The following is a 26,391-nucleotide window of genomic DNA, read 5'->3' on the forward strand; positions in this document are numbered from 1 at the left end:
GCGCTCAAGCTTAAACAATTTGTAACATCACTGTTTTGCGTTACAAACGCAAATCATGAAAACATAGTTACATGTACTTATATAATATGTAACGACAATAATATGTACTGTGTACAATGCACGTGCATGAGCAATTTTTAACATCCCTATTTATCTTTAATTAAAATGTTACATGAAAATCATACACAAACATAAACAATCTATAGCATCCCTGTTTTATGTAATGTGCGTATTGTTTCGCAAATGTGACATGTACATCGTGCATAATCATAAACAAATATTAGTATCCCTGTTTTGCGTTACATACGCAAGTCGTGTAAACATACACTAGTTACATGTATTTAAACAATTTTCAACAACGATAGTATTAAATTGTACTATGCAAAAATGCACAGGAGTGTAACACCCTTGATAATTAAGATATATTGTTAACTGGTTAAGATATATACGTTCTTTTGTCATACTTAAAATATATGTACTCACTTTTAACGATGTATACGTACTCGATCAATTTCTAACATCCCTGTTTAATTGTTTCAAGATCCCTGTTTATTTTTACTTCAAACGTTACATGTACATCGTATACAAACATAAAACAATTAATAACCTCCATACTTTATGTTATGTAAAACACATACTCTATATACATTTGTACATGCATGTATACAACTCAAAGTGTCAATAAAAATGAAATTGAACTATGCAAAATTCACTTAGTGTAACAGTCAAAACAAAGTTACATTTTTTTCTCGTGATTTGGATAATCGTTAGGCGTAGAAAAGTCAAGGATAACGGTCAAGTCGGCTTCAAAATATCAATAATGGGACGTAGATAGTACAGTTTGTTTATTTAAGTAACAACACAAATTCAGACGTCGAAATGATCTAGGTCACTACTGTTATACGATGAATTCTTTCATCCTTGTCTGTTGCTAATATGACACCATCTGCGGTCCAGCAACCGATAATTTTATGTTTGCTGACTAATGTTCTGGCCGTGTAAAACGCAAAACTACGCTGTTTCGTAAGGTTCTCATTAATGAACGTGCCCTTAAAACCTTTCTTGTTTAGTGAAGATCTAGCTGTATACAAGTTTTGACGGGCTCTATATGATCCAAATTTTACTATTATTGCTCTGGGACCACCAGGCTGATTCGGTCTCCCGACACGGTGACTACGGTCGATTTCAGACAGGTTGATGTTTACGTCTTTTTTTTTTACACGTATTAAGGATAATCTCATCAGTGTTTTCATTCGTTGGTTTCAGGTATACCCGTTATACGTTAATTGTTACGACGACTGTACTTCTCGGAAGAATCGGCAGCTAGCTTTAGTTGACTGACACTATATTTCAACTCATGATTCTCGTGTTTTAAACTCAGATTTTCTTTTTCAAAAAATTGACTTTTTCCTGAAGGCCAGTCAGAACACCATCAACAATTACACTGGCAGACTGGCTAACTGCATCTTTGACAAGATGCATAATTTCACGTTGAAAGGAGGACTTTAATACTTCTGCGATTTTTACAAGATCGTCCTCACTATATGAAAAGTTTGATGTATTGGTGTCGTCTTCCATAGTCTGCAGAACACGAGTTTTTTTAGAGTCTATACTTTCATATGGTGATGACATATAACGTTTTTACTGATTTTCGTATCTGGTGTGGAATCTCCAGACATGGGTGAAAACCTTAGCACTGACCTGTCGATAATGTTTTATTTTTATTTGTTAGTTATTTTCAATTGCACACGTACTGTTTTCTGTAGATGTGCTATTAACTATTTAAAGCGGAAGTCATTGGGCTAAAAATAAAGTAAAAAACTTGATATAAAAATGCACAAAAAAAAAGTTTTAAGCAATTTTAAGCAAAAACATACGAAGTTAAACATTAATCCTTTACTTCCGCACAAATTTTAAATCCAAAATTAAATTTTATCGATTATTCCCAAATAGATATATACTTAAAAACACAAGCGGGGCAACTTCGCTTTTTTTGGGGAAAATATTGCAGTTGCAAAAATAAAACAGACATTTCCCCGGTATTCCATCTGGGTTTTTTGATTGCAAAACAACTTTACAAAAGCTGGGGCCCGTCCAAAGCATAAAAAGGCCCCAGACCAATATTGCGCATGCTTGCGGGGGAATTTCTTTATTAAATTGATGGGATTTTTCATTTAATAAAATGATAAAAATTTCTAAAAATTACAGGCTCGCAAAGGTGGTTACATTGAATTGATTTGGATTAAAACCCCTACCTCATTTCGGGGAAAAATTAAAATTTTTTGATTTTTATCTAGTTAAACCTACTACCATTTAATATAATGGAAAACAAAAAGAAATATGTCCCTGGCACGGCCCCCTTTCCCTGTCCATGCATCACAGACAGAGAGAAAAAAGGAAAAAACTTGATCCCATATTTTAATTGTTGGGGGGAAAAAACGTTTTTTAATTATTTTTTTTTTACCAACCGCAAAGGGGGAACAAAGGTAGACCAAATAGAACTAAATTTTAAGGGTGGTAATAAGAAATAAACCCAATAAAAACATGAAATTAAAAAATACAATAAAAATGAAATGTACGGAATACCAAAAAACATATTTTAAAATATTGAAGGGGTGACCCCAAATTAGCGCATAACTACAATGTTCGTTGGTTTTTATAAGTAGCAGTCATGATAGACATCGGACTGGCCAAAGGTAAGTTTACTACACGTACATATACACCGAGTAACCTGTACATGACATGACCAAAAAAGTTAAATAGGAAGGGTTTATTGTAGATCAAACTTAATCTTTTCGTAACACTTTGAAAATACGAAATGATAAAGTCTAAAATAGCTTTATAAAAAACCAAAACTTAGAACCTGTATAAATAAAGATTACAGTATAACTTAAGCACAGAAGGAGCGATCTGTTAACTAGGGTTTTGAAATTTTCTCTAACATTCGTTAATAGAAGATGAACAAATAAATTTTTTGTTTCATTCCAAATAAGGTTTTTTAGCTCTCTCATACAATCTATTCTTAGTGGCTTGGTATGTGAAAACTCAAGTAAGGCATGCTTTCTGTTTCACATGCATTTTACAAATAGTGCAGAGTCTAGCATTCGTATGCATATTTTCATTCCTCCCCGTCTCTACACGTAAAGGCGTAATACCGGACAAGAATTTAGATAGCGCGGATCTGTACTACCTGTAGAGACATACATTTTTGTTTCATTATCTATATAATAAATACATGTACTGGAGATTAGATTATTCGACCGAAGTGTAAATAGACAAAATGATTCAAGATAAAATGCCTTATAAAATCTTTACATTTGCTGATCTGAAAACAGCATAATTTCAATATGAATTTAAAGATCTAAAACATATAATTATCAAATTCGATATAACTATGATAATGTGATACATGAAATTTAGATCTCAAAGGTTTTGATTGATCGAAAAGTGTAATGTCAAGTACCACCTTTCTTAATTTTCAATATTTCCCATTTCATTTTTGTGTGATTTTATTTTTTATTACTGTTTTCTTCTTGTTTTTTTGTTGTTGTTTTTAACGTGCTTTGCTGGCCTGTTTTTAATTAAAGATAAATATTCAAAACTGTAGTTAATAACATATTTGTAGGATTTTAGTTTCTACATTAAAAAAGCAAAACAAAAACAAACAAACACATAACAACATAGCAACTTGCAATTGCGTCTTGCGTCTGCATCATTATTATGTCATTTTAGCATGGATCAATTTTGCTCATTAAAAAGCTTCCTGTAAGTTCACACCGTTTTATTATCAATCGAAATATTTAAAAATGGCAAAATATGATTTTTTTATTCACAAAAAGTAATAAATATAACGTAGAACATATTAAAAAACGATAGTTACCTGCCGAAATACTGTACTCAAACCTTCACTTCCAACTTTTATCGATTATTCATAGAATATAATATACTTCCTTAATACACAAGCGGGACAACTCCGGTTGTTAAATTGGGTAATAATTATCGTATCTTGCAAGAAAAATACAGGACAGGACAGTTCCCGGGTATTCCGTCGTGCGTTTATTGAGTTGCAACATAGACGATGTATACATATAGCAGGCGTCCGTGGCTCAGAATACAAAACATTAGCGCAAACAATTTAAAATAATAATTTCGAGCATTGCTTGGCCGGGTGGCAATTTTTACTTTATTGAAACTTGACGGTATTTTATTCATTCGAGTTACAATGATGAAAGTTACTAAAACTTGACAAGGGTATCGCAAGCTTGGGTCTGGAATTGACCTTTGAGTGTCTGTGATTAAGACCATGACCTACATTACTCGGGGAAAGATTAACTTTTTGATTTTCATACTATGGTTAAGACCTTATCGTTACCATTTATGAATATTAAATGGTAAAGGCAAATAGAAATATGTCCATAGGGCACGGGTGCCCCCACTTTCCACTGTCCACTGACATACAGCAGGACAGTATGACAGAGAGACAATGGAAAATCTACATGACTCCTATACTTCTAAGTTGTTGGGGGCATAAAAACGACATTTTTCCAATGTTGACATCCGCAGACGCCTCTTCCACAAGCAAACCCAGAAGTGAATAACTACATGATGGCCAACAGTCCTGTAATATGTAATGCCTCAAGGTCAAATATTTTTAGGGTTACGCGGGACACAAGCAGAATATTCAGAATTTATATTAAGTCCACGGCAATAACTCTAACAGAATTAATTAACACGCAAAACTCCAAGTGCCAAGCTGTAAATGCTGATCAACAATCTTGTAAAGTTTGTTGATTCTAGCTCAAGTTTTTTTACAGGTACACGTGACATAACATTTTGGGATGTTTTTTTTTAATACAAAGTAAGGGGTAAATACTTTAAAAATATTTAAACACATATACAAATAAACCCCCACATGAACAATTACATATGCTGACCAACATTTTCGTTACATGGAGGGCGTTCGTTGCCAAAATTCCAGACATGTAAAGTGTTCCTTTTGAAAACTACATTTAAAAATGAGATATATATACGTAATGAAACATGCAATGTCAAATACATTTTTAATAATATTTGATACAATAAAACATAGTTAAAGTGAATACATTTATATCTTTGACGTTAGAAAAGAATACTCCCAAAATACCTGTATGAAAACGAACATGCTTGTACATTTTCTTTGAAACCTTACTTACTTCAAATAGCATCATGATAGTGTGTCCCGGAACATTTCATTCTAAAAATTCATGTACGTTAAACAACAGAGACATTCTTTGAGAATTGTTCATAATAGAAAGTTTTTAACACCATAATTTTACTTTTTGTAAATTTTATGATATGACTTACAGTTTTATATCCTTTAAATATATATAGATATGCATGCAAATGTTATGTAAAAAAATGCAAATTTTGAAATAAAAAAGACAAGTTTTGAATATCTTTGCCAAAAAAATATCAGAATTTTTTTTAAGCTATTCACGCTATATCTAGGATAGAAATATAGAGTATAAACATGCTACTGTCTTAATCAGGTGAGGCTGATGTGAGTTGTAAGGGGTGAGACTTGCTAAGTCTGATAAAATAGATACCAAAGACAGTAGCATGTTTTTCTTTTATCACGTTCCTCATAAAACAGTCAAAAAAATGTTTTAAATGGCAAATTCTATAGAAAGAGGCATTTTGTCCAAATAAATAATCCTTGCAAACAATTCCATCGGCCCTGAAACTAATACGCAATTTGTAAATTGTTGCCATGTTTTCTATCGGCAAGAGTTTATTTTGTTTGCTAATAAATAAAACATAACGTAATTTAATGAAATTCTTACTTTGAAACATCGGTCCTAATATACCCTTTTGAATTACATAAACCTTACTGCATTTCTTTTAAATGTAAAATTCAAAAGTTTGCTATAATCTTCTAAGTTTAATCAAAATAATGTCAAAAACGGTTTTAAACACAAGGTACACAAACATGCGTTTTATTTTCCGAATGATTTGCTTAGTTATTTAATAATCCTACTATGAAACAAGGTAACTATTGGAAAGTTCTTCAATAAAATCGTCCAGCCTGTTCATGCTGTTTGTTATTTTTATATTTAAGAATTTTAATAAGACATAAAATTTCAATTTATATTTCCCTTCCCTTAATATATAACATTCCCTACATTTTAATGATACACGTAAATGACCGATATTTGTTTTTATGTTATACCCACTTGCGTCCGTCCGTCCGTCTGGATGTCCGTCCGTCCATCCGTTAGCAAATTTTGGTTTCCGGAGCATAACTTAAGTACCATTTAACCCACAATATTCAAAAGTTATAGGATGATTGTCCATATTGAGTAGTACACTCCTATTGATTTTGGGGTCAAAAGGTCAAAGACCAAGGGTACTATTACCTTAAAACTGAAAACAGTTTCCGGAGCAAATTTTAAGTTCCATTTGGCCCACAATATTCAAACTTCATAGGAGGATTTCTATTTGAAGGTGGTAATGCTTTATTTGATTCCCATGTCTTACAAATGCTTCATCCTTACATAAAAAAAAACACTTTCGGGGATATAATGCTCCACCAAGCGGTGCTGTTGTTCTTATTGTAACCCAATAATGAAAAGCCAATAAGATGTATGGTGGGTGTTCCTGATTGGTTGGATGACCACAGACACATAACAGCATTGCTTTAATTAATTGTGACGCGCTAGTATTACTCTTACCGCCTTTTGATCAGCATTTGTTTTAATGACATGCCAAAAGATTAATTTTACTTGAAATTGATAATATTGCGAGTATTGCTTCTCGTGAAAAATTTTATACAGATAACAAACAAATAACATTCTTGAAAAGGCATTTAAAGATTTAAAGGCAACTTTCAAGTACGTTCATCCCCCAGAGAAAACTATTTCTAAACTGAAGGGCATATCCCCAGTGCCCCATAACTACCCTCAATCTGAAAATATTCGTTTTTCCATCCTAAAGTTTGATACAGTCCAGTGGCCCTTGTTTCTTTGTCTACGTGAACCACGTGTACTTATATAACTGTGCTTTATTTGAAAAAAATCACACTTTTTTTCTAAAGAAGAGTGCGTTATCTAAGATATCTCACTGTGCGTTATTGTCGATATAGCATGTCACTGGAATCAAAGACAAATCACCGCACCATGCAATAAATATATTTTAAGCTCTCTATATGATTAAGTAGTATCTTCTTTTTGTTACAACTAATACAAAAGTGTACATGTACTTAATTTCTTAATAAATCAACAACGTTTGAAATCAAAGAGTGGCAAATCATTTTATTTTCCTGATAAATACATTTTATTTGCGACAAAAATGTCTAGATAAAAAGCCATACGTAAAAGACTGCCAATTATTTGAAAATAATTCTTAAATACAATTATTTTCTTTTTGTACAAGTCAAGAGCAACATTGGTATACACAATTTATCATTTATCTGCATAACATTATTCGAACTTTGATGAAAGAAATACAGATTAAAATAAATATGATTGGTCCAGTCTGTTTTACCATTAAACTATCTTTTTCAAATCTTTTAACTTCCTTAAATATAACATAATTTTGTTTTCATTCAACATTTTAACATATTTAAAAACAAACAAGGCACACAAACAAGTTCATGGTAAACAGCTGCGTTAGGGATACTTATATTTACACTCAATATCATTTCACGGAATTTTGAATGCACTTCTTCTATTTCACTAGATGTATTTTTTTTACCAAATCTTGGATGCAGAGATTAAGGTCAAACTTAAACTAGAAAACAATACAAAAGTTGGCGGAATCATTCGATTAAATTTATGTCTACTACATTTGATAAACAATATCATTGAAGCTTCCAATGATGTTCAAAGAAACTTTTCTTGATTGAGTGCAAATTAAAAACCTTTTTCCTAAGTAATAATAACAGTAACTGTATATCATTTACAATACTTTGTTTATGTCTTTAAAAGAAGAAATCTGCAGAAGTGAATATAACTTTCATTTCATGAATATAATATCATTGTTCCATCACAGACAACATAAAATTTGGACTTTTACTTATGTTATCAGGAGTGTACCCAAAGCTTACCACGTGCATATAATACAATCATGAAAAGTTATTTATTAACCTTATCCACTACTGGTAACTAGATAGAAGAAAAACGTGGGAAATTCACTTCCTTGTCATAAACCAACAGAATACTGACTGGTGTTCCAAGTAAATAGATAAATAAATAAATCAAAAAAGAATCCGAATACATACATTTGATTTAACTTTTTCGATGATTATATCTTAAACAATTTATTATATTGACACCCAATACTAAGGATATACAACTTTAAACAAAAAGCATCCCGACAAGCACAAGCAATTCATGAAACACAATTACTATGCTTATTATGCCTGTCATTATTAGTATAATTTGATACAATAAATGAGACACACAAAGAACAATTGATTAACAGTTGATTTTTTTTTCTGAATCCAAATTGAGTTTCATAAACACTTTGTCAGGCTATTAGTTTTTGCCCTAGAGGTTGAAACATGATAACTTCAGCTATATCACAATATTTACGCGTATTTACATAAATTTCTTCACCTTTTTTAGAAAGTATCTTTCGTCCAGCTATATGGAAAATATCTACTTACAGCTACATATATCACTTAACTTGCATAATGATTAATCTAAAAACTCAACAAGACAATTATTTGAATAGGAGTCATTTGTCTTAATTAAACAACATTTATAGTACACCATCATCAGTTTCAATTTTATCAAAATCATGCATGGTTGAAAATAAATCAAATTCCTGATTTTCTAGCAAATGTTACATGCTTAAACTTTAAAAAATACTGAAGTTTTATATCAGGAAAAACACTTCTAAATAAACAATGTAATAAATTTTGTAAATTTTCTTTAAGTTACAAATAAAAAAAACATAGTGAAAACTTTGTGATACATACATCAATTGGTACCGTAATTCGTGAGAATTCGGTCGTTTTCTACGTTTTATGGCGTGACGCTGTCTGATCCATTATTAAAGTTAGCTTATTACGATTAAATAAATGATTAGCAACACCTTAAACTTTTCAACACTAATTTGTTCACAACATTAATAATTTAGAGTCACAAAGTCTTTCTACAATATAGATAAAACATAAACTTATAATCATAGCATACGCAATTAATTAAAGGAAGTTATAAATAAAATAGTTTTCATTCTTTATCACGTCATAGTACCATTCAATGGAAAACAAGTCGAACTAATTTACAAATGATAATTTAGATTGCTTGAAAACAACAAATGTGTAACTAAAAATAGTATTAAGCAAAAAAAATCTTCACTTTACCAGACAAGGAATACAGAACAAATATCATAATAAAAAGTCAATATAATTAATTTGAACTTGTCCTGTTTATCTTCAGTTTTTACGGCAATCTCTGTGTCACCAAATATAAACCTTGTTCCGATTTTTCTGTCTATTCCAAGTGAAGTATCTGGAATAGGCATCACAAACTTGCCTATTTTGGCACAACCTGGCTCAGTGATAAGACGGGGGTCAGACGATTTTGATGCATATATTTTCATACATATAGTTGTTTGGTCAGCATAAGGAGGGTATGTGATCATTTCCATTTGTTCTTCTTCTAATTTTACAGTCTGTCCAATTTTTATGTGTTTCATGAAAATATCAGAACAGTGTAATTTTCCATCAATCCATTTTGTCCTGGTCGGCGGATGATTACAATTACGAGTTGTTTCATGGCAAACTTTCTGTCCATATGTGTACTTGCATATGCGCTCGGAGATTGTGCTTGGTCGATGACCAAATATAACAGCCCCTTTCAAGACAGCTAAACCAGCATCTTTTGGTATAATTACATTGTACCTTCTTCCAAATGCGCGCTTGACAGCATCTTGAAGAATACTTGACTGCGAAAATCCACCAACCATAACAATAGCTGTACATTCTCTATTCATCCTTTCTCCCAATAACGACGCTAAATGCTGTAAAATACTATCTACCGATTGTGTGAAAAATGACTGAACAATTTCAACATCAACTCTAGCTTTGCCGCTTACATAAGTAACCTGTCCTTTGAAAGCTGATGACATGATTTTGTCCTGTATCGACAATCCAGTAGCATCTTTAATAGTTTCAGCAAATGTCGGCGGTATGCGAAATGTCACTTTGCCTGAATGACCTGGTGACGTTCCCCGTTTCTTGAACTCAAACATTCGGAGCAGATCAATATAATCATCCATGTGCTTTTCTTTAAACTGTTGAAATGTCTCCGGCCCTATAAAAAAGATTGAATATTAGAAATATGATCGCTTTAAGCATAGACAACTGTTTAATTTTCAAATTAAAGATTGTGAAAATTCAGTAGATTTTACCAGCTGGTGATATCAACCTATCAAACACACTGTTCACGTAAGCAGGTAATTTCATAATATATAAACTGAAATCTTTTCTATTTTGTAAGTTCATTCGAGCAATGCGAACCCTAGCATCTGCATCAAAACATCATATTTTTGCAAATTTGCCTCATTTTTATTATAAGTAGATGGGGAAGTTTTTATGAATGTTTTGCATTCTTCTGTTGTGAAGTTGAGTACTTTATACAGTATAGTAATATGCTTAAAATATTTTGTATAAAACTTAATTAAAATCGTAGATACCTGCTATTTCTGAAAGGAATTGTTCGTAAGCTTTGTCTACCAATGTTCCTCCCCAGCCACCTCCACTAGCTTTGTGTAACTCTCGGAGTTTACCATCTACTATGACTTGATGAACCGTAATATCAATTGTACCTCCTTTAAAATGAATAACATTAAAATAAGTTTTGATATATCATTTTATTAAAAGAAATCGAGATAAAATAACTGTCGGAATGTTTAAGTAAAACAATTACTAGATGAAAAAATATTGCTATATCTGTTGAAATGACATTGAAATAGATGCTGACCTATATAAATACAATGCAAAATTTATACTTTATCTAGATAGATTTAGTATAAAATTTGAATGTTGCCAAACACATTGCGGTAACCCTAAGAAAAATGGAAAAATCATTGTAAGAAGCTATCTTTTCTGTTTGTTCCAGTGTTAATCTATGTTAGATTTGCGAATACCAAACAAGAACAATATAGCTGATTGTGTAGTAATGTATCAATAAACCTATTCAAGTATTAAGTAATATAAAAAAGTAGATGAAAAGTCGATGAAAAAAATCATGGACTAAACAAATAATTCATAGATATAAATACTAGTACATGGTACTTTTTCCAACGGTTTATCCTATAGTCTGCTAAGTTTCTTAGTTGGACTTAGTTTCAATTTATAATTTTGGATTACATAAAAATATGAAACATTGAAGTTCAAATGTAGTCTAGGAGTTTGTTGCTCTTTTTATTTCCTTATTTTCAGGTATGAGTATTGTTTTGATTAATATGACACATTCATATTAACTGCACATTCTATCAAATATATAGCAATTGCCATAATAAGTTTATGACTGTTTAGCATTTGAATCTTGACGGCTTGAAAATTGCATGAAATGTATTTTATCTTAATTCCTTTGTAATTAATTACTTTATCATGAAAACTAAGCTTTATTAGTCACCCTAAGCTTTATCAAACGATTTATCAATAAAGTAACATTAAAATAAAATAAATATTATTTCCTTCCGCTGGTTTAATGACTGAAATAATTGATCTTGCAATTTCAAGACAAAAACATTTTTGGAACTTTTCTTGTCGATATGACTATAAATTTTCATATTTTTGCACGCAACATAACCTCAAGCGCTCTTCTTTTGATAGCTTTGGACAGTGGTGTTGCCTATGACGTGTCCAAACAGAATTGTATTGTATGATCTCTGGACCATACACACAAAGCCATTTTGTAACAACTGCCTTGATGGTTTTACAGTTCTCTAAACTGCTCCAGGAAAAAATTGTAGTGAAACTTAGCTGGTCAGTACACAGGGAGCCAATGTATTATATACTTTTGACTAATGCAGAGCCTAAACAGGTTTTAACGCAACGTGCTTTTATTGAACAATTTCATTCTTCTTTGAACGTACTATGCAATTCGTAAACCTGTGTCATTGCCGTTGCTGAAGGTCGATAATGTTTTTGTATCATATATTCTGCTCTTCCCCATAAAAATACTCGTGTAGATTCAATACTGAATTTATTTAATGAGTTGAATTAAAAAATTATGCTTGGCAGAGGCTCGCATATGATTTTGTTCAACTTGTTCAATAAATTTAGTAATAAACCTACACTTATTCAATATCTTTTATTTGTCACATTATTGTAAAGACGTCATTTTACTTGGGTCAAAAAGTGATTTTCTCATAATGGCAATATATTGTGCATGGTTTAACACCGTTGTTGTGTGATTGACATGCATCAATAGCATATAGACGAAATGAACATTTCATAAAACAATCTAAACATATTAAACTTAGTTTCATAAAAACTATTCTCAAAATGTTAAGAATAGAATTGAGTACTTGTTTCGAAACTCAGTCAAGTCTCGATGACAGCAGGGGTAATAAAATAATTTGAAAAATCTACCTCCAGCATCTAAGACAATATACTCCATCCCCGATCCGAATAATGCTAAGGAATTTTTTTCTTGGCCTTTCTCAACGGGTAAATATCGACAGTAAAGAGAGGCTGCTTCCGGTTCAAGTGCAATCTTTAACTTTGACCTTGCAATACCAGCCTGTTAAATAGTTTGTAAAGTTGTTTTAAAAAGTTGATATTTTTAATGTTTTTGAATAAAATAGTTATTGAATTGACGCTTGATAAAGATTTTGTAGAAAAGTATTTATAGGGGGTACCCGGACCCGTCTTTTAACAAGACATGTCATATACCAAAATGTTCACAAATGTTTGTAGTTTCCAAAACTGCCGGCATAAATTGGCATCAATAGTGGCGAACAGAGAAATCCAAGATGGCGTCCAAGATGGCCGCCAAAAAACATGAAAACTATTAATTATTGTGTATTATTGCTTATTATTTAAATTTTGGTCATTAAAACTGCTGCATTTGTTCTCTTTTTGTATTCCTGTGTCAGATATATATCAAAATGCAGTGTAAGTATCTTTTTTGAATAAATGAATATATTTAGATAGTAAAAAACAGAAATTTGTGACAAAATTAAAAATAAAAATTGTTTTTTTTTTAATATGTCCCATGATACATTTTTGTTCATGTTTTCATGTCATTTATCAATAAATATGTGTGTTTTGACCTATTTTTACAGAAAACAACATTTTTACATAGAAAAATGTGCCATTGAAGGTCTTCATTTAACTGCAATACAATGGGTATTTCTAAGCGGGTGGGGTAAAATAAATTTTTTTTCAAAAACACAAATTAACTGTAAGAAACTTTATTACAGCAGCTTTAAAAAGAAATACAAACAATACAAGTGATCTGAACAATCTTGTAATATTTCACATTAAATTGTCTAATAATTTAAAGAACTGAGTCATTCAATATGTAAAAAGATTGTGATACATTAAATTTTGCTTTAAGGAAATATTTTCTTTTAATCTTTACCAACATGTTTTACCAAAAACTATGAAATAATACTAGTAGTTCATTTCTATGACTTGAAAAAAAGAGATACATGTAGTACAATGATATCATTTTAAGTGTCTCGGAGAAAATTCCCTTTAATTCTGGAAGAAAATTTTTTATTTCATGCTTTCCAGTGTTTTATTGTAATATATCAGATGATTATATTCTGATAAACCACTAGTGAAATTTATAAAATATAATTTTCACTGTAGCCGGACTATATCTAAATGCGGATGAAAAGAAAATCATAACTAAATGGAATAACAGGCAGAAATAAATGCTGTCATGCGTAAATTTTGCTTCTTTATGAAAAGAAAGTCGATGTCACCATACATCATGTTAAAAATGTAACAAAATTAGAGAAATTTAACAGAACTATATTTCAAAATTGATGATGTGACGTCATGATGTGATGACGTCACAAAGGAGAATGCGCGACGTTACGCGGCAAAATCAGTAAATAATACTTAAAATCACTTAAAAAGCATGAAATAAAAAGAAAAAATATTTGTTTTACATATAAGATTGAAATATATTTTATTCGTGAACACCAGCTATTATATTTTCACTCGTGGCTACGCCACTCGTGAAAATATTGCATCTGGTGTTCACTCAGTGAAATTATATTTCAATCTTACATGCAAAACAAACAAATATCCTCTATATAATCATTGTGAAATTTACTACATGTATATTAATGGAAACTAGAAAAAGCGACATTTTACATGAAATGATATTAAATCTTTGATTATCCAGAAGTATAGAAAATGTATATGAAACATATTTTATCAAACACATTCCTCCAATACATGTGTTTACATGATATTAAAATCATTCAACAACTGTATACAATCAAAATATACATGCATATGTTACAAAATATTTTTTTATTCCTTATTCAAACTTCAATAAAATTTGCCAAGATATTTATAAAGTTTCTTTTTGCAGAAACATGTAGATGCAAAATGTGATGCACTGAATGACTGGCATATAAAACAACCCTGTGATAGAAATATTAGAATAACTTTTATAAACAATATTGGACAAATATTTATTTTGCCTATCAAAATCATTACTATCAATACTAGCTAGCATTGTGAACAAATTTTGGCAAAGTTCAGTTTCTTCTACACAACCCTTACAGTCACATGCCTGTGAACATGGTTGTTCAGTATTAGAGCAAATACAGTCTTCGTTACATTTATTTGAACAAAGACACACAAAATCATTGATAGTTCAGATGGTGCAATGGGTTGGTTCATCAATCATATATCCAAAATCTAAGGGATCAGGTAGTTCAATGTGTGCTTCTAAAGCACCTCTCCAGATCCACATCTGATACAGACACCGTAGTAAATGTAACCTAAAACTGTCATCTGTAGGCGGTAAGTTTTTGGGTTTTATGTTTTTCTTTCCCAATACCATACTTGTTCTCAAGGAATTCAATGATTTACAGTCTTTACCACCATAAAGCAAACCAACAAAATCAACAGCAGCAATCATAGTATTACTGGACAAACAAAGCTCTAGTTCAGAAATACCTGACAAATTATTTGAATGTTTTATCATGATTTGAAATACCCTTTTCTTTCATCTTCCAAAAAAAGAGGAGCAAGTGTCACATCCTGTCAAACAGTATATTGGGAGCAAAATTGCCTGTTCAATTTGCGATAAAACAGCAGCTACAGAAAGAACAGGGATATATCTTGTCAGATCTAAATAAGTGCTTTTTCTACCAGTCTTAAAATACAACTCATCAACACAAAGCTTGTTAAAATGATAAACAAGCAGAACAAGTACATCTGTGTCTGGACTAACAATAACTGCTTTTTTAAAAGTGCTAATTGCTAATAGTCTAAGATACATCTCCTCACCATCAATTTCAATCTGTTTTGATCTAGTCTTTACCAAATATAGAGAGGTATTCATTTTTTAAATATTATTCCTTTTAAGAGGATCAAAAAACTTTTTGTGAGGCGGCTTACCTTCTTCATGCATCAAACGGTCATTTACAAACTCAAATAGCATGTCCTTACCTGTGTCATGGCAATTTAATAAACTTTCTTCTACATCTTGTGTAGTTTCAATACCAGTTGCAAAATTTACCAACCTTGCTGGTGGATTATCTAAGGAAAATGGATCGATAAAGGTTTCATCAAACATATCTATCATCTTACCTACTACTTCATTGTAGGATTGTATGTGAAATGGTGTTTCGGTGTGATGCTTTTTTGCGTTTATATTGTTAATGTCAGGCTCGTTAGAAGAATACGCCATAGCATACTTTGCTGTTATAGGTCGAGCCAAAAACCAGCGATTTAGGGCTCTGTCATTATGAGTTATTCCAATGATACCACCTGAAGATTTTAAAGCCTTATTTTCAGTCACCTCTAGAACATAGTCATACCATACTGAACTAAATGGTGATTGGCTCAATTTTGAGACAAACAGACCTCTGGCAAAGCTATCTGATAACTTTACAGGTAGCCGATTCATTTCTAAGACAATGTAAGGCATAAATCTTGAGTAAATTGTACGGTTAGAGGCAAACAAAAATGGCAATAGTTTTGTTTTAGAGAACTGGTGTACATCCCACATAGCATGTCTTGAAGATGCAAGGAAAAGTTTAATTGGTAATGATACCTTATTAAGAAAGTCATCCCAAAATCTAAAAAGTGGTGACGTTTCCCTTCCCTCAAGCCTGAATTGTTCAATAAGAGGTTATATTTTTGATTCTATTAAATGTAGTACTTCATTTGTACTGGCTTCAACACCTTCAGACTTTATATCAAGATTTCTTATCAGCTGAAATAAGTCAGAGGGCAAGGATTTAGAATTATTCCTCATCCAATTAAGAAATTGTAAATAGAATCTTCTGTTTAAGACCTCGTCAATCATTATACAAGCACGCAAGGCTCTATCAAAGTCTTTTCCTGATAAAATATGACCTGCTGTAAGTTTAGCAAAAACACCTGATTCTACTAATAGATCTTTCAAACCAGCATCTCCATAAATGTACCCAATACCTCCAAACAAACTCATCATGAAATGCATTCCACCTTCTAAAGGTAAAACTCCTTCAAATTCATTTGGATTGGCCCAAACAATTTCTAGTGCCTTGGAAAGTAATCCCATATCAAAGTATATAGGGCAGACAGTTTGACCAAGGGCATTCATTTGCTCTTTAGTGCGCTTACGAGTTGTGTAGATTGTATTTTAATCATTTGATGGTGACATTTTAATAGGATTAAACTCAACATCAGCTTGATCAAACAAAAGGTCAGTTTGTATGTGAGCTTGAAAAAATGTCCCTGGTGGCAAACAATCTGACCTATCATCACAAAAACTAATAATTTCATCTCTTCCAAAATTATACAAACTCTCCTTGAGTCGCAAGACTTTAGCATTATCTGGCTCTGCACAATCAAGTTCTTTCAACTGTAACGGTAGATCAAAAACAGGCACGGGTCTGGTAAATGGTTTTGTATATGGCAGGGTATGCGACAAATCACATCCTAAAATAAAAGCATATTTTTGCAAAAGTAAAACAGGGCAAGTTTTCTTATTTGTAAACAAAATTATCTTCTTAAAATATTTCACATTAAACTGTTCTTTTAAAGGCTTGTCTAGTTTAACTAAATATTGGGGGGAAAAGAACTTGTAAAATACTTGTAAAACATTTGTAGCAAACTGAATACATATAGAAACTTTTGAAATACTTGATCGGAGCAAAATGTGAATCTATCAGACATGTACCTGTATGTTTTTAACGCATTCCTATTTATGTCACTGTGAAAATATAATTAATATAATAATGATACATTTACAAGTGATTAGTATTGATATGTGATTTAAGAACATGTATATGAACAAAATCTTTATATACCTGACAATGTAGATGAGTCAATAGAACGTTCTTTAACTCTAGGAATTCTAGTAGCTGTTTGTGATTTCATAGACGACTGCACAAATAAAATACTTGTCATAGCATGTGTTGAATGTTTCCCACTTAATGTATTTTCATTGTGATCCCAATTGTCTGCTGCTGCTACCAACAATCTATCTGACTCTTGTGAAGTATCTACTGACAAATGTGCAGGAATAATAGCACCTGAGAGGGTTTGTTCTTGAATTGAAGACATATATCTAGCGACAGAAGTCAAGAAATGCCTCACTTCACGAAATGATAATGTGTAGCCATGTGAGTGTAAGTCTTCTTTTAGCTTCTAACTACCATATGTATGGTGTAAGTATATTGACAGTGCAAGATGTTTTGGTGTCACTACAGACTTAACTAATGTTGTAATGTCAGAACAAATAGAAACAAGTTTCTTTTCATTATCATATTCATGATTGACAATTCCTTCCTTTAATTTCGATTCAAAGGATAACCAACCAACAAACTGTAGTAGAAGTGGATCAACAAATGTTTTCTGTTCCTGTAAACTAATTTCAGCTGAAGAAATATTCATTGCATAGCCCTTGAGTTTTTAATATTCTATTTCGTAAAATAACTGCTGCCTGGTGTATGATTGACATTTTATTAGATTCAAGGAAAATGTCAAATAAAGAGGATTCACATTCTTCTTTTTCAGTCACACCATGGAGGGATTTTTCTAAATCAACATATTTAGACAAGGCCTCTTCAATTGTAATGAAATTTGAGCAAACAATATCTGTAAGACCTTCCCTAGGAATAAATGTAATACCTGGCTATATCTGACGAAGAACCTTTTAAGTTGTTTAGCTTTCAGGTTTCTGCTAATATCAATATCATGAGCAACAGATAATGGTGAATAGTAGTGGATTAATGCCCTTGATTAGCATAGGTGGCGCTCTGCCACTATTGGTCCTTCACTGATCGATCGATTACATGCTAGCATTGACATTTTACCTGCTGACTCATACACGTTTTACAATTTGATAATAAGTTTGTTTACATTTTAATTGCAATAATGGAGTCGAAATAAGACACTTTGAGGACGGAAGAATTGAAGGCTGAGTTAAAAAAACGTAATGCTAAGTTATCTGGACGTAAAAGAGAGTTGATAGAACGGTAAGGATTTTTTTGTTATTTTCGCCATTGTTAGCCATTTTTGGCGAAGAAGTTAGCGTTTTCGGCATGTTGTACCGTTGTAATTTTTTCGAAGTGCGGTGAATATTGTCAAAAATGAATGTAAATTGGCTGATAAAAGTGTTTACAATAATAACAATCATAGTTGAGGTTGTCAATATTGATGTGATGTTTACCGTTAATTTTCAATGAAGTGGGTGGGGTGTGATAGAAAATCATGCTCCGTCAATAGTCATGAAAGTAATGCTTGTGTAATAACTAAAGATTCACGTTTTATTTACATTAGCGGTTGTAAAATTTAACCCTGATTCTCAAATAACGTTACATCCTGCATTTTTAATATTATTTTATAATAAATTCAATATGCAAATACAGTTTTTTACTTTTTTTGGTAGATTGCGGGGTCAGTCGCCCAGTTAAAATTTTATTTGGGGCATCGAGATATTTTGGGCCATTAGAAACTCAACCAGGTCAACTGACCCATTTATTAATTTTATCTATATTTTTGTGTTATGTTTTCCCCTATTTATTATTTTTGGTTATTTTTTTCCATTTATTTTTAAACATATTTTTTTCATATTTTATATGTAAATTTTTTCAAGTTAGTTATTAATCAAATGATTGTTTTTATTTTTCAAAAAACTACAAGCTTGACCGCAACTTAACTTTGGGAAAAGCTGAGATTCTATCTCAGAAAGAATATTCAATGATGTGTCCAGATCCCCTTATATACAAGGACTTGAATAGTGACCAAGAAAATTCCATGTGTGATCATAATAGGAATTGAACACTACTTAAATAAGTTTTAAAAGTCAATGGATACCACTTCAGTTGATTTATGTTGTGAAAAACATTTGTGTTATCAGAGGGTTTGTTATGATAGTGACCTTTGTTACTGAAAGAGTTTTGTCGGGCTGAACTGAAGAAGTTGATCACCTATCATACAGATATTTGTCTGGGAACAGTGAGATTGAAGAGGCACAGTGTGAGTGTGCAGCTGGTATGGGTCCCAGTGCGCACTGTAAACATATCTGCACAGTTCTTTATGCTGCACATGTGTAAAACCGGATCTGTTCTTGTGGAAAATGCATGTACAGAAAAACTTTCAGTCTTTCCACCATGTGAAAAAACCTAAAGGTACACCTGTCAAAATGCATGATTTACATATGGATGGAGCTGATGAAGCAACGAATGTTGATTTTGACCCACGTCCACAAAAATTCCGCAAGATGTCCAACTACAGTGATTTCTTTAAAACACTTTTCTCAATTTCAAAGGAGTTTCAAAAATGCCTATTTTTCAATTGTTTGAGCCTGCAAATGTGTGTGGTTATGTCCATGACCACGACTACCTTGAGAAAACACAAGAGGACATTTATTTGGAAAGTGTTGGGCTCCTTAACATTAGTCTTGAAAAAGCAAAAGGTATTAAACTAAGAACTCGGGGTCAAACAAAGAACAAGCTCTGGCATGAACACCGCAGTATGCCTATTACTTCATCGCACTTTGGACGGATATGTAAAGCCACAGAAAGGACAAATCTTAATAAGTTGGCTGATGCCATTTTAAATCCGAAACCATTTCATGCAAAGGTTACCGATCATGGAATCAAATATGAGACAGAGGCAGTTAGAAAAGATGAAGAAAAACTAAAATTTAAGGTGAATCAATGTGGACTTTTTGTTTCTCATGACTTCCCCTATTTAGGAGCCTCACATCCTCTGGTGTTCTGCTGGAAGTGAAATGTCCATACAAAGCTCGTGGTATGGAGATCACAAACAAGACAGTTCTTACATGAAGAAAAGAGACAATGTCCTATTACTTGACGAATCTCATAACTATTATAATCAGGTTCAGGGGCAGTTGTTCTGCACTGGTGCACAATTTTGTGATTTTTTTGTTTATTCAATTGCTGACTCAAAAGTGCTGTGAATCCAGCGAGATGATAAATTCATCTCAAGTATGGTAGCAAAATTGCAGACATTTTACAGACAATTCTTTGAACCGAAACTTTTAAATAAGCATTTTTACAATGATTACGGAGCATAAAGGAAAATGAATTTGAAATGATAAGGCTTGATAAATGATCACAAAAGCTTAACCTTAATAGAGGCATTGATAACTGTTATATCAGAAAATATTGAAAAACAAGTGATAACTTAAATTTTGGTAACATTTTATTCAGCAATTATAGCAATATAAAGAAGATGTTAATAAAATATACAGAATTTCTATATCTTTTTCACAAAATTCAGCTGTAGTAATTATACATAAAACTAAGTACAGTTAGTAATGGTGTTTATGTATTATTTAAACTAAGAGACTGTAGTTCATGCAAAGTAAATACTTGGGTGATATAATATGTTGGCACATAGAGGTTATATGACACATCCAAATACTTTGTGATATATATGTATATAGCTTAAATATACACTTGTTTCTTATGCATATATATCATTATGAAATATGACCTTGAATTCTTTTTAAAAATATTAAAATTGTAAATTGATATCAGTTTTTGCTTATTTATTTACTTTGATTCATATCCTAGGCATATTTTGACACAATTCTTAAGCGGAAATTGCATAACATAAAGCAAACATTTAAAATGTCAGATGAAAGATTTGCTTCAGTTGCAGACAATGGCTCTACTAATATTTTAAATGTTTTTGCAAGACCAATGACGCGCTCAATGTGCACTCTTTTACTGGAGACTTTCCTGTCTTTAACAACAGTTGCAAATGTCATTCTGTTCTTCTTTTTTAAAAAAAAGTTGGTATATTGATATGTACATCTCGGGGTGCGAATAAGTCCTGAAAATTGAAACCTTTGTCTGCCATAATGCTGTTTTTGGGGTCAACAAAGTTGACAATGGAACTGCGCTCTGTTATTTGCCTGTCGCTAGTACTTCCTCCATATGCTTCCGAGACAAATGATACTAAACCACCTGGTGTCGCTCCAACCAAAATTTTGGTTGTATTTCTATTTTTGTACGTTGAAAATGTTTGTTGTTGAGCTTTAGGATTTTTTTTTACTGGACATTCCGCGCCATCTATAATGACACGTGTGGATGGGAATAATTTCTTAAAATCACTAGGGACAAAGTATTGAACTAGTTCCTTTGATGGCCACATGTCTAATTCTTGCCACTGAAGAGCCATGAATTTAATCCAGGATATAATGATGTTTCTAACTGCTATGTCAGAACACTTGAAATTTCTGCTAAGCTCAAAGTTGGGTGTATGACGCCTCAGCTTCATCAAAACCATAAAGAATTGATCTGAAAAACTAATGGATGTCATTTAAAAATATATATAAGTCAGACAGTATGCAGCAGGTCCTAATGTTTGCAAAATAAAACTTGGAAATGTCTTCCAACCCAGTATAATAATGGACACCTTGAGGGTCATTTCTAAAGTTTTTTTTTATCACGGTAAATCCTTGCTGGTCTAATGTTTGAGTTGGAACAGACATAAATTTAACTGGTCCCCAACTTCATCATTATTTAAGTTTGAAACATCATTTGTTGAAATGCTGTCATTTTTACATTGTATCTCTGTACAATAACCTTCTGATAAATTCTCAAGATCAGTGCTGGTTTGTATAACTTCAATATCAGGATTGATGTTTTCCTTCCTTTCTACACAGTGAGTTATGTCATCTAAATGTTTCCGCTTCTTTGCTGTTCTAGATGCATAACGACTTGCACGCTCTTCATTTTCAGGTTTAGGTGTTTTCCATGCAAACACACTTGGTACAGCAGTTCTCTTTAAGGTTTTTCTTGACGGGGTTGTCCCTGAAGAAATGAATTATGTATTTTTCATGAAAAAAGCCACTTCAAACAAATCAAAATTCAGGTACCTGTGGTGCAAAATTGTAAGATTCCAAGATGGAATTGAACGAGATGCCATAGACCTGACTCTCAATTGTTAAAGAAGGGGGCAGTGTAGTGATTATGAAATAGGGAGAAGTGTGGTTATAAAGCATCTTTTCAAAACATTCCTTATGGGCTAAATATTTGACTAGAATCTACATCTAGATGAAATGAAATAATGGTCAACATTTGGATCCTTTGTTAAAGGTCCCTTCATATGGGTGTACATACAGTATAGCTTAAAATATTATTTCATTAAGTGAACAAAAGATATGTCTAAAATTCTGAACATCCATTTAAAGATTTAAGCTAGAACATTGATTAATGTTAGTAACAAACCATTATATCTATCGACGAGAGAAAAGCAGTGTCCGTGATATAGACCGTTTTTTTTTTTTTTTTGCTTTTTTTCTACTTTCACTTTCATTGTTGTCGTGAATGTTTAAAAGGGGGTAAAAATAAAAAACAGAACATGGGAAAGAATTTATTTTATAATCCAATTTTCTGACAATTCGTGCACTTACCGTGATATGTGTAGGATATATAATCGTCATTGACAAAATGCTCCTGACAAATGTAGCAGTATTTGCTCGGAGGTGACCACTTTTCATATGTATTTTTCCTCGTTTTATAGCTTGAATCCAGGCTTTCCGACGATCTTTAGCTTTAAGAAGAATATGGTCGCCAGTATTTGTACATCCAGGTACGATACAATGTGTTTCGGGCATATTTTGATAGTTTTTGTTTACTTTTTACACTCGAACGCCTTTCCTTTGACAAGCTGTCAAAATGGCGATCGATAACGATCGATATGGACCAATACAGGCAGAGTGCCACCTATAACAGCAATTAGGAACGATAACTCGCTACTATTTACCATTCAAATATTCTTGATTTCATGTATGATAACTCATACACATTTTTTTTACCATCAATAGAGTTTTGTAAATCATTTTTCAACTGTCTACACATCTGTGTTAGTTTACTCTTATCTGAAAACACTGAACATTCCTCTTTATTTCTTTCTGAAATATATCGAGGAAGACAACCTTTTCTTCTATGATATCTAGCCTTTACTGCGACAAGATCTCCCTTTGAACTCAAAAGTCGTGCATGCAAAACACTGTCTCCTTTGAGTGTAGCAATCTCTAAAAGATTTGAGAATAATTTAGAATTTTCATTTACAGATCCTTCTACACGTGACCATTTCGATCTATGTTTTCACTACATTTTTTTCCACAAATAAAGCAGTTCTGTTTCCAATCAAAATTAGTTCTTTCAACTTTGAACTTTAGAAACAGTTTCTACAGGTTCCAAGAAACTTTTGTCCTGCAACTGATTGTAGAAAGGATGTACATATTTTGCTCAACATGCTTTGTGGTAACACACTTTAATTTCCTCTGAACGAATTTGATTTTCATAGGTGCCAATATTGACTGCTACCTCATCATTTCGGTTTTTGCATACAAACAATAATGAATCAACTTTTTAGAATCAAGGACAGTTTTATTTCCATCAAAACGTTTCAGACAAAAGCAACATTTTTTATCATTAAAAGTCAATTTTCTTTTCTTTAATGTATTTTGTGATGATATGTTCATGTTATTTCCTGGAACAAAAATCATAAGATATTTCACCTTTGGAATATTTTACATAAACACCGTTTTTATTCATTTTTGAACATTTTATTTATTTAGATGACTTTTATTTCATTCAATTGATTTCTATGCTCTTTTGATTTAGTTACTACTGTTATTTTTCTGATTTAAATACCAAATTAAATATCAATTATCAATAAACAAATAAGAAATCAATAACAAAATAAATCAACTCTGGAGGTCATTTTTTTGTTTGTTTGAATTTGAAGATAAATCGATGTAAGTGGGCAAATACAATACATGTTTAAGATTTTGTTTGTGTAAAAGAGTTTATTTGCATATATTTTATTATATACCTGTAGACATTCATAAATTTCATAAATCACAGTTTTAGTCAAGTTTTCATTTGATGTTTACATTTAAATTTGCCTCCTTTGAAACTTTTGGTGCAATGTTAAATTATTCCAAGGTAATTTGGTCCAACCAAAAATACAGATGAAATGTTGTCATTATGTAAAGCGTTTGCTTTCTTAAAATTAAGTTTGCATGAAAAATAGCTTTATCAATTTTAGTAAAAAAAAATACTTACCATTATGTCTTAATCTTTTGAGATCCGAGCAAGATCAAAAGAAAAACCAGGCGATTAATTTCAAATGACCGTATATTTACAAATGCGCTAGATTTATAGGACGGCAAAACAAAATAAGAATTTGTAAGACCTCCAACTTAAATATGTATTAATGTATTACCACCCTAATGGGCACTATAAGGAACTAAAAAATTGACATCATACTAGGTCAGATATATACCTTTAAGTACACATGTATGCAAAATTTAAACAAAGTTTACCGTACGGAAATCAAGTTATGGCCACTTTTCTGAACTCAAGCTAGGATGTTATGAGGACCCTTTTTTAGAAATGAGGAACCTTGAAATAATCTGCAATAACATTCTTATGAAAAATGTTTTCCCATTAATTTTTGGTAAGAAACAAATAGTACCATTCAGCTAACAATCCCCATAAGCAAAATTATGGTTTCTACTTACAATTCATGAAATCTGTATAAAAATGTTACCCTACCCCACCCATTTTACCACGTGTCTGACCATTTTCCTACTTAGGGAGCCTGATTTAAAAAATTCTTAAAATTTACCTAAATGGATGCCTGTTTTCAAAGTTTCCCTACATTTTTAAGGAAGTATATTGGTTGATCTTGTAAAATATGAAATACTTTTACCGTCTAGTTTTGATTTAATTACACTTTGAAAATATCAGGTACCTTATTTATTACTAGATTTAGCATAATTTAGCCAATAAATACCTATATAAATTAAAAATATCAAAATTAAACACTTTTTTCTTTCCAAATGGGACATGAGAGATACATAAATGATATAAAAGAAAAAAAAGAAAGAAAAAAAAAAAAGTTGACAATTCTGGGGATTGAACCCACGGCCCTCATTTTCATGTAGTTAACAGTAGTTCTAGCCTATTTGAATACTCTTCAAAGTGGAGGTAATGCATTAGGATGGTAATACCTTAAGAAGAAATGTAATGAAATTTTTTCTCAAAATATTAACTTTTTCTATCTGTGTATGATTTTTTATGGTTACATGACCTTTTGACATTTCATATACAGCATATACTCAGGCATATTAAAGTAATAAAACATGCAGTTATACTTTGGCATACAATAAGTATAAGTTGCAAGTCAAATTATGTGCAAGTATGTTAAAAGAAAATAAGTTATAATCAGTCAAATTCTCATAGTGAATTTTTCATTTACGACGGCCATCTTGGACGCCATATTGGATTTCTCTGATCGCCACCATTTATGCCAATTAAGGCCGGCAGTTTTGGAAACTACACACATTTGGGATCATTTTGGTATATGACACCCCTTGTTAGAAAATGGGTCCGGGTTCACCTTTCTGAATGGCCTGATTGTCACCCTACCGTTAATTTACCAACATAAGTCATAAGTACATAATTTTGCTTCTTTAAAAAATATAATCGTTTTAACTGACTTGTTCCGCCGCTTCTCTCATAAACTGTTTTGCTCCATCATTCCATATTGCAGGCACTGTTAGAACCCATTTAATATCATCTTCTTTTAAGACAAATAGTATTTGTTTGTGACAATGTTCCAGAATATCTCGCTTCAGAAATTCAATAGCAAGTGAGAACACTGTTTTTGCAGGTAATTGTTTTCCTGTTTCATCTTCAAGCATGACGTGTCTTCGA

The 26,391-nt window shown here is 31.9% G+C and overlaps 1 protein-coding gene across 1 annotated transcript; it reads right to left on the bottom strand.

Annotated features, from left to right (window-relative positions):
- Window positions 1-1,377: 1,377 nt before the first annotated feature.
- LOC132744485 (heat shock 70 kDa protein 12A-like) lies at window positions 1,378-26,391 on the bottom strand. The gene is made up of 5 exons (XM_060733209.1): window positions 26,175-26,391; window positions 12,587-12,737; window positions 10,681-10,815; window positions 9,430-10,298; window positions 1,378-1,581 (listed from the first exon to the last, which is right to left on the bottom strand). Exons 1-5 carry the CDS (start codon window positions 26,376-26,378, stop codon window positions 1,378-1,380), a joined length of 1,563 nt encoding a protein of 520 aa, XP_060589192.1. The 5' UTR covers window positions 26,379-26,391.

Source organism: Ruditapes philippinarum, unplaced genomic scaffold (genome assembly GCF_026571515.1).
Source record: "Ruditapes philippinarum isolate M1 unplaced genomic scaffold, ASM2657151v2 ctg9985_1_1_1_1, whole genome shotgun sequence".
Taxonomy (NCBI): domain Eukaryota; kingdom Metazoa; phylum Mollusca; class Bivalvia; order Venerida; family Veneridae; genus Ruditapes; species Ruditapes philippinarum.

Coding starts and splice junctions, on each gene's coding strand:
- LOC132744485 (XM_060733209.1), bottom strand. CDS start 26,378: ATGCTTGAAGATGAAACAGGAAAACAATTACCTGCAAAAACAGTGTTC. Junction 12,738..26,174: donor TGAGAGAAGCGGCGGAACAA/GTCAGTTAAAAC, acceptor ACTATTTAACAG/GCTGGTATTGCAAGGTCAAA. Junction 10,299..10,680: donor ATTCCTTTCAGAAATAGCAG/GTATCTACGATT, acceptor TCTTTTTTATAG/GGCCGGAGACATTTCAACAG.